Raw genomic sequence first — 17,072 nt, 5'->3', positions numbered from 1 at the left:
TTTGAACCTCCATGTTGGCACGTACTGTTAGATCAATCCCATCCTGTCATTTGAAAACTTTGGAGGTATGCATGGTTTAATAATTGCTACGGGTTGTAGCCAATGCTAGTGTTATTCTGAGTTGACTCATTGAAGTTAATGAACATGGCTAACAAGTGTTTATTAATCCTCTCAGAGTAGAACTTAGTTGGAAACAACCCTAGGTACTCTGAACAAGAGGAACTGTGCGGCTGTTTGTGCAGCAGATTGTTTCTCATGGAAAAGGCGACAAATTAAGGCTGAGTTTGTACACCCCCTATGACTGTCTGCAGCTATTTCTGTGCTTAATGATTGTCTGCCTTTAAACCAGGAGCCTGAAATACCTGAAGTTGTCGATGAAAAGAAGAAAGATTCCAAAAAATCAAAGGCGAAGCTGCTTGAAAGGAGGTCGACTAGGCAACGGAAGTGCATCAGCTATAGGCAAGCAACTTCTTTGCTCCTTTTTGAATGGATGTAATAAAAGAAGCTGTGTTTCCAGTTCACAGTGGAAACATGCAAAAAAGAAGGAGGAGGAGGAGGGAGGGCTGTCTGAGCAATGGAGAAAGGGGTTTTGGAGCCAATGCGTTTTGAGGGCAAAATTGCTTGCACCCACTGGAATCTTGACTCTGCTATTACAGCAGATGACTCTCAAGGGGTGTCTAGAGCACTGTCTTAATTGTGTTTTGTTGCATGAGTTTCAGCTAGTAAGGTTTGAGGATGTAGACAAAGTTCCTGGATCGGTCAGGGCAACCACCTGGACCCTCTTGGCTGATAAAAACGAGCAGGGAGGGGACAGCTGGCTGGGCCAGGGAGGTGGTCAATGCCTCCTTGTGAGAAGGGTCCATGCCTGCTTGAGGGAAGCAGTGGTAAAACCACTCCTCAAGAAACCCTCCCTGGATTCTGAAAATCTTAAGTAACTAACTACCCAGTTGCCAATCTTTCCTTCTTGGGCAGACCAGTTGCAGACCAGATCCAGCTGCTCTAGGAGGAAACTGATTGTGTAGATCCTAAGCTATTTTTAGGCCCAGTTTTGATAGTATAAAGGTAAAGGGACCCCTGACCATTAGGTCAATTCGTGACCGACTCTGGGGTTGCGACGCTCATCTCTCTTTATTGGCTGAGGGAGCCAGCGTACAGTTTCTGGGTCATGTGGCCAGCATGACTAAGCCGCTTCTGGCGAACCAGAGCAGCACACAGAAATGCCATTTACCTTCCCGCCGGAGCGGTACCTGTTTATCTACTTGCACTTTGACGTGCTTTCGAACTGCTAGGTTGGCAAGTCCTAGGCTCTGTGGTTAACCCACAGCACCACCCATGTCCCTTTTATAGTATACCTTTTATTTATTTTTTATTTCGTTCAATTAAACTGTTTTTTTAAAAATAATGATAATGACGTCAACAGCAGCAACATAGCAAGTGAGAATTTAAATTTCCTCTTACATTGACAGGCTGTACATTACATGCCAAAACACAGAACAAAGCTCCAGGGTTGCCTCTTCAATAATGGCAAAGTTAAACATTCTCTACTACAAGATTGGTGGTAGGCAACCAACTTGGAAGGCTTTAAATGGAGGGTGGACAAAATCATGGAGGGCAAGGCTGTCAGTGGCTACTGGCCATGATGGCTATGTACTTCTTCTTTGGCGATTACTTGTTGCCGAGTAAGATTATCTTCCATAAACATGGTTTTAACAGTGAGTCCGTAAGTGACTGTGGAGGCCAGTTCTGGATCCACACGTCCTTCCACAGTGGGGACATTGGTTTCCGGGCAGGACTTGATCATGGTGAGGGTTTGCCAAGTGTGCCTTCCTCTTAGCACGTTTCTCCCTTTTGTTCTGAGTTTAACATCTTCAAAGCCCATGACACCTTTGGTAAAGGCTGTTCTCCAATTGGAGTGCTCGCAGGCCAGCGTTTCCCAGTTGTCGATGTTTATACTACATTTTTTTAGATTTGCCTTGAGAGAGTGTTTAAACCTCTTGTGTGCTATCTCTATGTTGTAGACAGCATGCTGGGAATCACGAGTGGGGAGAGTGCTTTTGGGCTCATGTCCTCCTTGTTGGCGCCCCATAGGCATCTAGATCCTAGATGAGCTAGATGCCGGACTAGATGAGCCTTTGGTTGCATCCTGAAGGGTCGTCTTATGATATTAAAAAACTGGTTCCTGGGGCCGTGATTCCCAGCAGAGGAGGCACAGTGCTCACCCTCATAATTTGCACCATCTAGAACCCTGGTGAATGGTGCTTGTGGGTGCAGCTCTGATTGTAAAAAGCAGTCATTGGTAAAAGGGTTAAATGTTCTTGCCCTGCTGCCCTTTCACGCAGAATCACTGGCTCCTTAGGCTGCCTTTCATTAAAAAGGGAGCTGTGGGGTTTCCTCTCATACATTTGTATGCACCGTTGCAGTGGCTGTTGTCTGCAATCGATAAAAATCTGGCCCAACTGCATGATACTGCGATGTGCCTCTCAATCTCCTGGTCTGCTTTTATAATTGCGTTTTAAGAGCAAACGCAAACATCATACTGGTAATGTGTATGCCAGTGCCCCACATATCAAATCCAAGTCAAAGCAAACCCAGACTGTTTCTGTGATGCTACACGGGACCGTCATTAACTCCAGACACCGCATTGAGCTAGAAAGCCCCACCTCGTGTGGTTAGTAAGAAGGAGGCAGGCTGTACTCTGGGCTTCCTAGATGGAATTGTCACATCCCTGACAGATGAGGCAAACTGATGACCCAGCAGAAACCCCCCCTCCCTCGCCCCAGGTTATCCGACTGTCCTCCAGGGGGATTAAGCCGTTCTGCAAGCATAGCAGTTTGAGCGGGTCATCGCTCGTCAGTGGAAATTGCACTCGAAATGTATTATGCTCAACAGCAGGACTGTGAAATGCCCTGCCTTTGCAGCTTCTGCCTTTGTGCTCCTGCCTAGTTGGTTTCGGCCGCTTCTAAGTGAAGAAGATTGAGCTATAAAACCTGCAAGACCCTTGATCTTTCCCTCCACCCCTCTCAACTATAATCCCCCCTCCCATTTTTGCATAGCTTTAGAGACTTCAGATTGCTGCTGCTGCAGCATCCGAAAAGCAGTGACAGCTGGTTTTCCTTTTGCAATTGGTATAGGGAGGAGGGAACATCTTGGTTTAACTATGTAGTAAGATTTCAGCTAATTTTGCATAAAACCACTTACAAAAACTGTCATGCAAAGTTAAGAGGAAAACAAGAGTTCCTGGTGTTACGCTTAACTTTCTATGAAGAAGGTCAGAATGCTTGTGTGTATTATAAACTGTTCAGACATTTGGAGCCTGATATTTAATTTCAGGAAGAACCACTACAGGGTCTCTCTCTCTCTCTCTCTCTCTCTCTCTCTCTCTCTCTCTCTCTCTTAAATATGTAGGGTTGAGTGTTTGAAGGAAGTCTAAGAACTTTAATTAGGGATTTATTTGTCCGTTCTGTGGGCAGCCTCTCCAAGAGAGTGAGACACGTACAAATCAATCTCCTTTCCCCCTCACTTATTTGGACTCTTCAGTTACTACAGACTTGCCAGTTTATTCCTTGAAATATAATTGAACCCCGCTCTGACATCAGCACGTTTTGTCTTCTCTAGGTTTGATGAGTTTGACGAAGCCATTGACGAAGCCATAGAGGATGACATAAAGGAGGCTGACGGAGGAGGTGTGTCTTATTGGACAATGTTAACGGGGAGGAACATATGGATGACTTCAGTAGTGGATGGCAATCCTGGTTTTTGGTACAGCAAGCACTAAATTTATACCGAGGGACTTGGGTGCTCTCCTGCCACTTCCTGCAAGTGCATGAAAAAACCACATCTGCTACAAAGAACAGAAATCTTTCTCCCTCTTGTCAGACTTCTCAGCTGGCTGGGACGTGTCCAAAGACTATTTGGACGTAGATCCCTGCTCTGCTAAGTTCGTTGCTTGTGCTATTCACTATCACTCAGCCTGATCTTCCTCACAGGGTTGTTGTGGATAAAGGTGGTGGTGGAGGGACCCATGTATGTTCTTGGAGGGGGAAGGTAAAATAAATAAATGTCTCGTTCTTGTATCCCCAGACTTGTTTAAGCTTTCAGCTTTTCCACAGGGGAGATAAGATATGATCCTCCCTGACCTCATCTGTCTGCAAACATGGGGATTTTCAGTACTGGTTTGGGTGCTTTTTATGGAGGGAAGGTTGATGCTACAGCAAGTGAGTAAGTGGATTCACAGTCACCGTGGTCCTGGTCTTCCGACTGTAGGTGGTGGAAGAGGCAAAGACATGGCTAACATCACGGGGCATCGTGGCAAGGATATTTCCACCATCCTGGAGGAAGAAAGGAAGGAAACCAAGCGACCTCCGAGGGCTGTCGCAGTTCGCCGGAAGAAACGGCGGCGACTGAACGACCTGGACAGTGACAGCAACCTGGATGAAGAGGAAAGTGAGGATGAGTTCAGAATCAGTGACGGGTAAGGCCTGCTCCAAATTTCGGGTGTCCCAAGTTGAGTGCTCTGATTTCAGCAGATTTCCATTTGAGCTAAGCACGTACAGTGGTACCTCTGGTTGCGTACTTAATTCGTTCCGGGGGTCCGTTCTTAACCTGAAACTATTCTTAACCTGAAGCACCACTTTAGCTAATGGGGCCTCCCGCTGCCGCCGCCACTGCACGATTTCTGTTCTCATCCTGAAGCAAGGTTCTTAACCCGAGGTACTATTTCTGGTTTAGCGGAGTCTGTAACCTGAAGTGTATGTAACCCGAGGTACCACTGTACTAGCCTCAGATTGAAAGTGTGGGGCAGTAAAACAGGTTCAGCTTTGGATCCCAGAAGCGCTCTTGAGGTGCAGTCTTGCCAAACACTGATACTCAGAACTACCACTTGGAACGACCCTCCCTGCGCTTCTGATTGCGGGTGGAAGATCACTGGCTTGAACGCTTGCCCTGCTTTTGGAAATCTAGGGTGGAATTTGGTGTCGCTCTGTGATGAATGTTCCATCTGCACAAGCATATCAGCTTGCCAAGTGGAACGATTCCCTCCTCTAGGGGTTCTCCTGACCCACCAAACCAATTTGGGAAGAGAATGGAAAGCCCCATTGTGCAAGCAATAAACCCTTCTGCAGGGTTTCTGCTGAAACCGTTTGTTAGGTAAATCGCACCCCTGGTAGTAGTAGTAGTAATTATTATTATTATTATTATTATTATTATTATTATTAATTGTCATTATTATTTCTCACCCCGCCCATCTGGATGGGTTTCCCCAGCCACTCTGAGCGGCTTCTAACAAAAGATGAAAAATACATTAAAATGTTGGAGGGAAATGCTCTAGCCTGTTCCTCTTACATGGCATGGTAGGAAATATGCCATCTCATACCTGCATTCTGAAGTGGAGCTCTGCCAGGAGCACTGTAGTATCTGGTAGTTCTGGGCCCTCTCTTTTGGGACCGGGAGCTAGAATGCATGCCTGTGCTGTTTCGGTCCTGTGAAAAGCAGGTGGTGAGGAACCTTAGCGGCATCTCAAGGTGCTGTTAAGACTTCCCTCAGCCCCAGCCAGCGTAGCTGATGGTCATGGACAATGGGATTAGTAGTCCAACAATATCTGGAGGGCCACAGGTTCCCCACCTCTGACTTTAAAGGATGCTGTCAGAAGCCTTTCTGGTGGGTAAGCTCTGTCTGTGAGGTGCGAGCTTCTCGCAGAGAAACTTTCAATCAGGCCAGGCCCCAGATGAATTTTTGAGCTTAGAGTTGTGTAAGGACTTACTGCATCAGAAATAGCATACAGTGGTACCTCGGGCCCTTTGATGTGGGCCCTTAAGAAGTGTAAAGATGAGGAAGAGCTTAAGAGTTTTGACTGAGTACAGTGGTACCTCGGGTTAAGTACTTAATTCGTTCCGGAGGTCCGTACTTAACCTGAAACTGTTCTTAACCTGAAGCACCACTTTAGCTAATGGGGCCTCCCGCTGCCGCCACGCCGCCGGAGCACGATTTCTGTTCTTATCCTGAAGCAAAGTTCTTAACCTGAAGCACCACTTTAGCTAATGGGGCCTCCCACTGCCGCCACGCCGCCAGAGCATGATTTCTGTTCTCATCCTGAAGCAAATTTCTTAACCTGAAGCACTATTTCTGTGATAGCGGAGTGTGTAACCTGAAGCGTATGTAACCCGAGGTACCACTGTATTTGAATTGACCTCAAGGGCCTGTTGCTTGAACACACAACCATTTGAGCAGAGAGATTGAATCGTTTTCCACTGGAGCAATGAAAACCACCTTAGCTAAACCTTTCTTACGTCTACAGTTTCTTAGTTAAAATGCAGGTCTCGAAGTGGAGCGGGCTTTATTCCTTTGGCATCATTTCAAAGATCTTTCCAGCTAATCTCTCTCCCCGCCCCCCTTTAGATCTCAGGATGAGTTCGTTGTCTCGGACGAGAACTTAGACGAAAGCGAAGAGGATCAGCCATCGAATGACGACAGCGATGCGGAGTTTTCAAAGCGCAGGCCCAGGCGGCACCACTCCAGGCCGATGAGGCAAAGCAGGCGGCTACGGAGAAAAATAGCCAAGAAAAGATACTCTGAAGATGACGAAGACGAAGATGAGGACTCTGAGGAGAACGTAAGCGGCGAATCTGGTAAGTTGGATTCTTTCACTCTTCGTAGCTTGGCGGTTGGCTCAAAGGACTGAGTGTTGGGAAACTAGGCCAGCAACCGGTTTTCCTGGAGGGTCGACCTTCCTGAGAACTCGATGAGCCAGCCTTCCTCACCTTGGCCTCCTGTAGTGGCCTGCCAGGAAGTCCCGTTGCCACGGAAGCCATCGTTTTCTTCTTAGCTGGCAGCTGAAGAGCCAGCGGCACTCCTCCGGGCCTGATTTGCCCTGTGACACACACACACATCCAGCCGCTTCGCCTCCGATCTAAATTGAACGCCGATCCAACGACGACCTCCTCATTTGGCGTTTCCTTTTGGATTGCATTATATGTAAATGGCTTTGCCACCAACAACTGTTCGGAAGCCTCGGCTGCTACGGAAATGCCACAGCTGGATAGTGGACTGAGATTGGGCACCCAGGCTATATCTTGAATATAATACACTGGCTTCTTGTCCACTTCTGAGTACAATTCAAAGTGCTGCTTTTGATATCTATGCGCTAAATGGCTTGGGACCAATGCACCTCAACAGTCATGGGCTCCCAGACCATTGGATCTTAAGAGGCCTTTCTCCACCCACCCCCCACTGTCTTTGGTGGCCAGAGAGAGGGCATTCTCTTTGGCAGTACCCCGTCGTTGGAATTTGCTTACCAGTGAGACTTGCACAGCACTGGGTTTGTTGTCATGTTAGCGCTGGCCTTTCTGTTCTCCCCAGGCTTTTCGGTTGTTAAATGGTGTGGTATCGCAACAAAGTGCTTCCACTTGCGCAAGAGCTTTGGGCTGTGCAGTGGAACTTCCCCACAGCCTCGTTTGCTTGTGCGACCCCTAAATCTGTCCCCCGTCGCTCGGCAGGGGGAGCTGTGTGCAGGGAAAGGAGAGGGAGGAGCAATTCCATTGTTGCAAGTGGGAATCCTTGCGCTAGTCGGATCCAGCTAAGTTGGATATTGCCTTTTGCCTGTTTTGTGTTTTACTCTCCTGCCTCTTGGTTTATGTGTCTTGTTAAGGACTTTCTCTGCTTTAAATCTTCCATTCTTTTATATTTTAATATTGATGACTGTCTTTTTAATTGTTAAGAGAACCCTTTGGGGCTGAAAGGGGAGGGTGCATGTTAATTAAATATACATTCATTTTTTGTGTCAGCAATAAAACAAAGCTAATGTCTGTAGTTACAGTTTCTAAATATATATACATTTTTCCTGAACAAGCATGAGCAACAACCAGTTGCTGTAGCAGTTAAAATGTACTGCTTTGCAACTAAATTTAAATTATGGTAAGCCTCTCTTAAGAAATAAAAGAGCAAATAAAATTGAACTGTTTTAAAAGGAAATCTGAGTTTAATACAGACATATGGACCAAAGTCCACACTTACTAAAACTGAATTATAATCCCCAAACCTTGAGTTTGATGGTCATAATCCAACACTTTTATTTATGCAAGAATGAGAACACTGTGGAAAGAGTGCGCCCCCTGCTGCCCAAGAAGAACTTTGCAACAGAGTGAGGACCGGCCTAGTCCCATCCATCAGCCAAGAAGGAGCAGCTGCAGGGAAATTTGCTTTGCCACCAGAAAGAACAAACAACTCCCAACCACTGGTTGCCCTAGGGCTGCAAAGGTGAAGGCAAGCATGCTCTGGCCTGTGCCAGGAAGCAAAGAGCCGCTTGGAGGTTGCATCCCCTGCCTTCTAGGAGCGACGACATGGCAAGGCAAGGAGGAGATCTTTCTGGCCCCATCTGTCAGTCCGCGAATGAGCAGCTGCAGCAGAGAGCTCACTTCTCCCTTCCCTGCTGGAAAGAATTCTCAGCTATGGTTGCCTTGAGATATTCCCTGGCCCAAGGGAGGCTGCTGGGTTTTGTGTATGTGTGTGTATTATTTGTTTGCCTTATTGCAGTGTGCTGTAAACGACCTGGAAGATAATTCCACCGAAAGGAGGAATATAAATCATAATAAATGAATAAACAGATCTGGACTCCCAAAGGTTCCTGTTATTTCATAACTTTCTTCTAAGGCGTGCTTGACACCAGCTACCATAGGTGGCACAAGGTCAAGGGGGCGAGTGCCCCTTTAAGACAGCACACCCACCCACCAACCCCAATATCTCTTTATTTCTTTGAAAAATCTAGCATGTTGTTGTTGTTCACAGACCTCATGAAAAGGTGTACTTCACAACAGGACTGCTCAGACTGGACTGGACCGCTCTAGTGGAACAGTGAGGGTTTGGGTCTGGTTTGTTAGAGTCTGCAATCTCAGTCTGCCCTCAGGCCCCACCTGCATGCCTCATTTACTTACAAGGGAGTGGCGGTTGCTGTCGCCTTCCCCTTCTTCTTCATGGTTGCTTTCAAAGAACTCAACAAGAGAGGAAACTAGGATGAGCTGGCTCTGCCTGCCACTGCTTTGGCGCCACCTGCTGTTGGGCTCCCTGCCCTTCCACCATCCACGTCTCACGTTCACTTACCACCTCTGCACAATATTTTTTATTTTTTTTACACCCCGCCCATCTGGCTGGGTTTCCCCAGCCACTCTGGGCAGCTTCCAACAAAATATTAAAAACGCAATAAAAACATAAAAACTCCTCTAAACAGGGCTGCCTTCAGATGTCTTCTAAATTTCAGATAGTTGTTTATTTCCTTGACATCTGGTGGGAGGGAGTTCCACAGGGCGGGCGCCACCACCGATAAGGCCCTCTGCCTTGTTCCCTGTAACTTCGCTTCTCGCAGGGAGGGAACCACCAGAAGACCCTTGGAGCTGGACCTCAGTGTCCGGGCTGAACAATGAGGGTGGAGACTCTCCTTCAGGTCTACTGGGCCGAGGCCTTTTAGGGCTTTCAAGGTCAGCACCAACACTTTGAATTGTGCTCGGAAATGTACTGGGAGCCAATGTAGGTCTTTCAGGACCGTTGTTATATGGTCTCAGCAGCCACTCCCAGTCGCCAGTCTAGCTGGAGCATTCTGGATTAGTTGCAGTTTCTGGGTCACCTTCAAAGGTAGCCCCACATAGAGTGCATTGCAGTAGTCCAAGTGGGAGATAACTAGAACATGCAACACTCTGGAAATGCCTTGTGGATCAATTACTTCGGACCTGTTGAACCTCTGGGTGGGATGCAGCACGAGGCTTGTTCTGCAGCCTTCCAGAACACTCTTGCAACCCTACCTGTTTCAAATGGACATTCAGTCCTCTCTGTTTCGTGTTACACTTGGAGGCATAAAATCAGATTGCAAAGGAGAGACTTGTTAGGTGGATTCCACTAGAGACAAAGCAACATATAATATATATGGATTCATACCCTGTTTCCCCTCCTGCCAACCTAGAAGTTCGAAAGGACGAAGTGCAAGTAGATAAATAGATACCGCTCCGGCCGGAAGGTAAACGGCGTTTCCATGTGCTGCTCTGGTTCTCCAGAAGGGCTTAGTCATGCTGGCCACATGACCCGGAAGCTGTACGCTGGCTCCCTTGGCCAATAAAGCGAGATGTGCGCCGCAACCCCAGAGTCGGTCACGACTGGACCTAATGGTCAGGGGTCCCTTTACCTTTACCTTTACCTTTTACCCTGTTACCCAGAGTGACAACCCAAAAGTTAACCTGTCAGTCTGAAGAAGGTTGCCCTCAACAAGCCCTTCTGACTTCCATGGGAAGGATGCAGAAACTAAATTTCCCTGGGAATAATAATAATAATCTTGGAATGCAGCTCCCATTTGCCAAATTGAGTCACCTGCCTGCCAGTTGCTGTTGCCTATTGGAAAGTTTCTTAAAGAGCATTTTAAGATGGGAATCAAATGGGAAGGCTGGAGCTGCCCTGAAACATTTCACTTTCTGGGAAAACCAGACGTGTTGTGAATATGACCGGATGTTGCAGTTCGCAGACTAAATTTGCACGGTTCCTTCTCTCCTTCAACCCCCACGCCCTCTCCCTTGCACAGAAACAGAGGCTTCTTCAGAATACAGCGACGAAGACTACCTGGAAACGAGGCGGAGGAGATCTCGGCGCAATCAGAAGAGGCAAGTCAACTACAAAGAGGATTCTGAAAGCGACGGCTCTCAGAAGACCTTCCGATACGGGAAAGAGCTCAGAAGGATCCACAAGCGCAGGCTTTCCAGCTCGGACAGCGAAGGTAAAATAAAAGGGTTGCCTTGTAGTACAAATTTAGTAGAGCTTTTTACCCCCGCGGAGAGGGAGAGAGCTGAGCACAAAGGCCAGGTTGAAGAGGAACGTTTTTGCCGGGTGCCTAAAGGTGTATAATGAAGGCGCCAGGTGAACATCCCTGGGAGAGCATTCCAGAGACAGGGAGCCACTGCAGAGAAGGCCCCGTTCTTGTGTTGCCCCCCTCTGGACCTCTCGTGGAGGAGGCACACGAAGAAGGGCCTCAGAAGGTGATCTTGGGGTCTGGTTAGGTTCCTATGGAGAGAAACAGTGCTTGAGGTATTCTTCAGAAGGGCTTCCTTCTGAATAAGCAAGCTTAGGATTGTGTTAGTAGCCAAAATATTGATCCAGGTGTTTGATGTGGGCCCTTCAGAAGTGTAAAGATGAGGAAGAGTTTTGAACTTCTGAGTATAGCAAAGATTCAGAACTAGTAAAGTCTCTAGCCGATATTTTGGACTACAACTCCCATCAGCTGCAGCCAGCACTGAAACCATGGAATGGTCGATCCTACGTATTCATACCAAACACCGCCTTTGTAAATAACTAATGTATTGAGTCTCATTTTTAAAGGAGATTTGAGAGAGCTACAGAAGGGAGATTTGGGGGCAGGTTTTAAGGGAAAGGGGCATGGGATGATGTATGATAAAAGTTCCAGCGCTCCCCCATCGTATGGATGTCATGGAAACACATGGAGGGTGGTTTAACTATTATACTGCACCATTGATTGGTGCCCACCAGTCTTCTGTGTTGCAGTTTTTATTTTCTGGTGGAAGCCCACCTCCTTCCGGTTCAAGCAGCTTGCATGCGGAGCGTTCTGTGTAAACACAGGAGAGCGATGATAGCTGTTGCATGCCTTCAGATTTTGCTAACGGCTTTAAGTCTGATGCTTGTTCCAGAGAGCTACGTGTCTAAGAACTCTGAAGACGATAAACCCACCCAGGTGTCAAAGAGATCCCTTCGGAAGCGCAGCCACAGCACGGACGAGTACTCGGAGGATGAGGACAAGGAGGAGCGGCCCGTCCGGAAGCGGCTGAATCGCATCGAGACAGACGACGACGACAACTGCAGCAGCGCCAGCGAGGAGGCAAGCAAGCCTGCGCCTGCCGCCAGGCCTTCGGCAATCCACGGCCCGCAAGACGTCACCAAGAAGCCCTACCGGATAGAAAGCGACGACGAGGATGACTTTGAGAACGTCGGGAAGGTCGAAAGCCCGTTGGACTACAGCCTGGTTGACTTGCCGTCCACCAACGGACAGAGTCCTGGGAAAACCATCGAGAACTTGATTGGCAAGCCCAGCGAGAAAGCTCCCGCCCCCAAGGACAGCACAGCCAATGCCAGCTTGGCACCCAACGGGACGAGTGGCGGCCAGGAGGCCGGAGGACCAGAAGAAGACGAGGACGAACTTTTGCGAGTGACTGACCTTGTTGATTACGTCTGTAACAGTGAACAGTTATAAGACTTCCATTTTTGTGCTAATTTATTCCACGGTAGCTCATACCAGTGGGCCAGTTATTAAAAGGTGTTTTATTTTTCCTAGAAAACTCTCCACTACAGTATCACTTTTTAGCAGTCAAAAATTTCACCACTCCTGCAGTTCGGGGTTATTTTTTCTCTCTCCATCCCACCCCCTTCAACCCCCGGTGAAGTGACCAGTCGTCGTTTTCTCAGAACTCTCTCCCCCCCCTTTTTTTGTGGTGGAAATGATAATTACTAAAATTTCCCTATTCTGATTTGCTGCCTCCTCCACCTTTCACCCACTCCTGCAGTCCAGGTTAACTTCATCCACATGCAGACCTTGTAGTAAATGAGAGATTTGTATATTTTTGACTTTATATTTCCTGAGTGCACACAAATTGGGGGGGACAGGGGGCAGGGAGGCTGAAAGAAAGCATTCCAAGTTGGTCAGGGCCCAAAATCTGAACTGTGGTGGGATGGAGGGGGGGGGGAGCCGGGGGGGATGTCGGGGTACAGAAGCACTTGTACTCAAACTTTTTCATAGGAGATATATATTCTATTTAAATGTTCACAACTTAGATTACAATTTAACATGCAGTTTTAAGGGGGAGGGGGGGAGAAATCTTTACTGTTGCATTTTGTGACTTGTGGGTTGACTTGCCATAGTTCCTTTTAGTAAATCACTTTCCCGAAAAGCAACCTTGGTTAGAGAGAGAGAGAGGAAGAAAAAGCTCTCACATAAAATCATTTGATTCAAAGCTTCCCCAGCCCATCATAATTTTAACTTTTTAAAGTGTTTTGTACAGTAAAAAGTGTAAAGCTATATAACGAGCTTTTGACAATTTGGAGCCATGCTAGCAGCGAGTTGATAACGAGGCTCTTCTTTTTAATGCGTTAAATCTGCCCGACGGTCTCCGCGTAGGATAACCTCTTGGGAGGAGATGCAGTTTTTGCTGTGAACAGATGACGGGGCTCCTGTAAAGAGATAACTGGTCGCTTTTAAAAACCCTTTCTGTGCTCTTAGAATCTACTTCAAATTGAAGTACGCAAATGAAGCAGTTTTCCTTCTGGGAGGCTGTGTGTGTGTGTGTGTGTGTGTGTGTGTGTGTGTGTAAAAGATTAATTTTACTTATCAGTCTGGATGTTCTAGCAGATTTTGACAGTAGTTACCTGGCCTATAGGCTCCTTCGTGTTTTTAATATGCATTTTAATAGTTGCCGCGTGACCAACGGATTTCTAAAGCAGGACATTTCTGGGGGAAATGCATGACCCCCCCCCCTTCCCGCAAGAAACTCCTGCTGTTGGAACTTGGGCAACATAACTCTGGGTGTGAGTGCCTGCTCTCTACTTCAAGAAAACGTTTCTCTGCCCATTTTATAGCCAGTCCAACAAGAATACGGCTGGCCATGGTGTTTGCCGCTTCATTCTTTCAGATGTGTGTCAGGCTCTGTTACGTTCTCTTGTCTTGTCTTTCTTTTTCTTTCTACACGATTTTTCACACAGATGGTTGGAAGAATACTCTGCAGAGCTTTGAAATCCAAAACGGCCATTTTACTCTGGTTTTCTTTTTCTCCTCCCCCTCAAAACAGGGTTTTGTACTTTATTCTGGTGCTGGGTCCATTGCTGGCAATGGCTGCACCAGTCTTGCTGTGGGCATTGAGTTGACAGCTCTTCTTCCCTTGAATTTTTTTTTTTTTTAGGCGTTCGTCTGTAGCTGAGCACTTCCGTGTTGTTTGTTTGTCTGTTCCATTGTGATTTTAACCGTGGCTTTAGGCCTGTATAAAATACCTCGCACGAAAACCTTGGCTTCCCCAATTTTTTTTTTTTAAATGGCCTTTAATTCATCTTTGGTTCCCTCTTTTCTCTCCCCTCCCCCTGCTCCCGATATCCGCTCTCTGTACATGGTAGCCACTCCACCCATTGTATTCTAGCAATGTGTATCTTCCACCTTTAGAATTCTAGAGTCCTCGGACCTTAAAAGAAAAATACTAGCTTCCCCAAGCGGTGTTTTATGTAGTTAACAAAGCGAAGCCTCCCAGGTTGTATCACATTACTTTGTTAGCAGCCATCTATTTGAATAAGAGAATAAAGTTAAAAAGCCGCACAAACGCTGAAATCGTTCTTTAAACTGGTCCGTCGTTGTTTCCTTCTGCTTGAGCACAGCACCTTTTCGCTCTCTGGGTTTGCAGCAGAGCAGCCCACGGTCGTTAAAATTCCTCAGCTAATGCAATTTCATGTATTATTATTTTTTAAAATAATTTTAGAAGATGCAGGACCTTGAAAACGTCTTCTCTTTCCCAAGAAGCAAGCAAATACTCTGCACCTGCACTCAGAAAAAGCAAAATGTACATTCCCAGTTCTGGTTGGCGATTAAATTTTTAGATGCCATATCTTGGAACTCTAGATGATGGCTGGAAAGATCACCAGCATTTAACTGCCCGTTGACTGGCTCACACATGACTCAAGATGCAGGCAGAGGGTAGCTTGAACCTCCTTTTTCACTAGTGTGAACTGGCTATGTGAGATCTCCTCACTCCCAGTTGCCTGACATTTGCCTTGCTATTAGGTGTGAGGACATTATGTAAGGAGACGTCTCTGGTAGAGCATTTGTAACTGTTCACACTGGGGAGTGGGAAAGAGAATATTGGATCCCCTTTTTTTTTGCAGGATAAAACTTCTGAGGTGCACAAGGGCACTTCACCCCGGGGCCATCTCAGAAGTCTGTGGGGGCAGGATGAAACCCTGGCCTACCCATTCCCAATTGCACATGTGTCTTTTCTCAGAAAAGGACGCCTGCTATCCTTCCTACCTTGCAATTTTCACTGATGTTTAAGAGTGTCGTGTGTGTACCTGCAACTTCTTGAAAACAGAAGCCTCCTCAAGGAGCTCCTTCATCTTATACTTGCACTGTGGTTCTCTAGTTCTCGTCTAACCAAGCCAAAGACATCATTTGGGTTTTTAGTACCATCACCTCTCCAGCCCTGGTGGGTATTAAGTGCTTGGCCAGTAACGTGTAATGGACATTTGTGGCATAGAGGCAACTTTGAGCTGTTCTTAGCAGGATGAAGGGAACTAACTGAAAGCTTGGCTTGTGTTGGCTTTGCTGAATGGACTTCAGGAATTGTGTTTGAGAGAATTGTTCAGAACTCCACCAGGAACCCCTGGAAGCAAGAGCATCGGTTATTGATTTAAGTTTGCAGTGTTAGTGCTTCTGATGTTGGCAATAGTTGGAGGTATCAAACTAGAAAGGCACGCAGAGGGCTTGCAAGTAGGACAGTAGAATTGCCCTGGAAGAAAGGAGAGTGTTGGATATGTACTGTTTGTGTTGTATAAGGCACATTTGATGCTTCATGCACAAATAAATTCTGGTGGAGTCTCTTGAAAAGGACTTCTGCTTGTTGGCTATTAATTTAGGAAGCTATTCTAGTGCTAGAGCTAATCTTGGTGATTGCATTGACTTGCGTCTGATGCCCTCCAGTGAAAACCAGGACCAAGTAGACTTGGTCTTCTTTGAGCCAATCAGAGCATGGGCTTGTTCCCTCTTCTGTCCCCATTTTTCAGATTCTTGCAAAAAGCAAAGTGACAACTCCCCTCCCCATCTGTCTCGTTTTAGGGAACAGCTCTCGGCTGGAGTCATAGGATGGTAGTCAGTTGAGTTTTACTTGGAGTAGACACATTGAAATGAGTGAACATGACTAACTTGGGCCCATCAGTTTTGATAGGTCTGCTGGTTGAATAGTCTTTTCTGTTGCCTGGCCTCGTCTGGTTGTCAGAACGTGCTCATGGCTTTTGAGTAGAAGACTGCCGCTCTCTTTCTACGCAGCTGCGCTGTTGGAAGACTTGATCAGCCCTCTTGAGGCAAGCAGTGAATTGAGAATGAATGACGCCCCATGGACATAGATTGAACCGTAGAAAGGCAGCAGAATTTGAAGAGAGGAAGCCAACTGGTGAAAAGGGCTTCTTCTTCTCAAGGCGGGTTTCCACCGTTCTGCAGCATCGTGAGTTTTTAGTAAGAGGGCCGGAGAGCAAACCCCATGCATCTTTGTGTAGCAGAGAGGGTACAGTAAAATACTCATTTGACTTCCACACCAACAAAGGTAAACATTTTTATAGTGACTAATGTGGCAGGCAAATGGTTCATCGCTGCAGGTTTGCATTCCCTAAGATGCTAGGAAGGTCACCTTCTTATGCTTTTTGTAATTTTATCTCTGCTACGTTTCATTTCTTGGGCTGCCATTGGTGGACGAATGGTTATCCAATTTATCTCTCCAACTTAGTGTGAAAAGCTGAAATACAGATCTTAAAGGCATATTTGTCCAAAGTCTGGTTCATTATTTTTTTTAAAGAATTAATCATTCAAGTAACAATGGTCACTGGGAGGCCAGTAATTTGAAAGGCAAGTCCTGCTCCTTTTTTTAGGAGATATTTTGTGTTACTCTGTTGCATTAACACTATTCACTATGCACAGATGTGTGTGTTACTGTGTTAACAGTAATGTTATACGTGAAACACCCTTCGTATGTTTTGCTAATTCTTTAGGAAGTGGTTCATTCTAGTTGAATTTGGAAAAGGCAGTCCTAGTAGTGTCGTTCCCCCCCCCCCCAACTGAAGATCAGAAATATTTCCTCACAAATAAATTCACTTCGAATTGACAGGGATGCACATATCCTGTATGTGTGCATGTTTTCTTGGAAGCGAGACCCACTGAGTTAAAGTGGGACTTAATCACAAATCAGTGTGCATAGGATTGCAAAATAACTTACTGGTAAATAATCATTATCGATTTAAGATCTGTTTCATTTACCTTTTCAACGGGACTTGCAAAGCAAGAATGGGAAATTTCT

General features: G+C 46.4%; 1 protein-coding gene across 4 annotated transcripts in view; it reads left to right on the top strand.

Annotated features, from left to right (window-relative positions):
- RSF1 (remodeling and spacing factor 1) overlaps positions 1-16,831 on the top strand; it is a 44,143-nt gene extending 27,312 nt beyond the window's left edge. For 2 of the 4 annotated variants that reach the window (XM_077926931.1, XM_077926928.1), the window contains 6 exons: positions 350-459; positions 3,616-3,683; positions 4,264-4,471; positions 6,394-6,623; positions 10,553-10,744; positions 11,670-16,831. In XM_077926931.1, the coding sequence (XP_077783057.1) occupies positions 350-459; positions 3,616-3,683; positions 4,264-4,471; positions 6,394-6,623; positions 10,553-10,744; positions 11,670-12,229 (1,368 nt within the window). In that variant the 3' untranslated portion in view covers positions 12,230-16,831. Of the gene's footprint in view, positions 1-349; positions 460-3,615; positions 3,684-4,263; positions 4,472-6,393; positions 6,624-8,075; positions 8,599-10,552; positions 10,745-11,669 lie in introns of those variants that run through there. The other 2 variants (XM_077926929.1, XM_077926930.1) reach the window with 2 other exon arrangements.
- Positions 16,832-17,072: the final 241 nt, after the last annotated feature.

This window comes from Podarcis muralis, chromosome 4 (assembly GCF_964188315.1).
Source record: "Podarcis muralis chromosome 4, rPodMur119.hap1.1, whole genome shotgun sequence".
Lineage (NCBI taxonomy): Eukaryota > Metazoa > Chordata > Lepidosauria > Squamata > Lacertidae > Podarcis > Podarcis muralis.
This window is presented reverse-complemented; position numbering and strand designations above follow the sequence as displayed.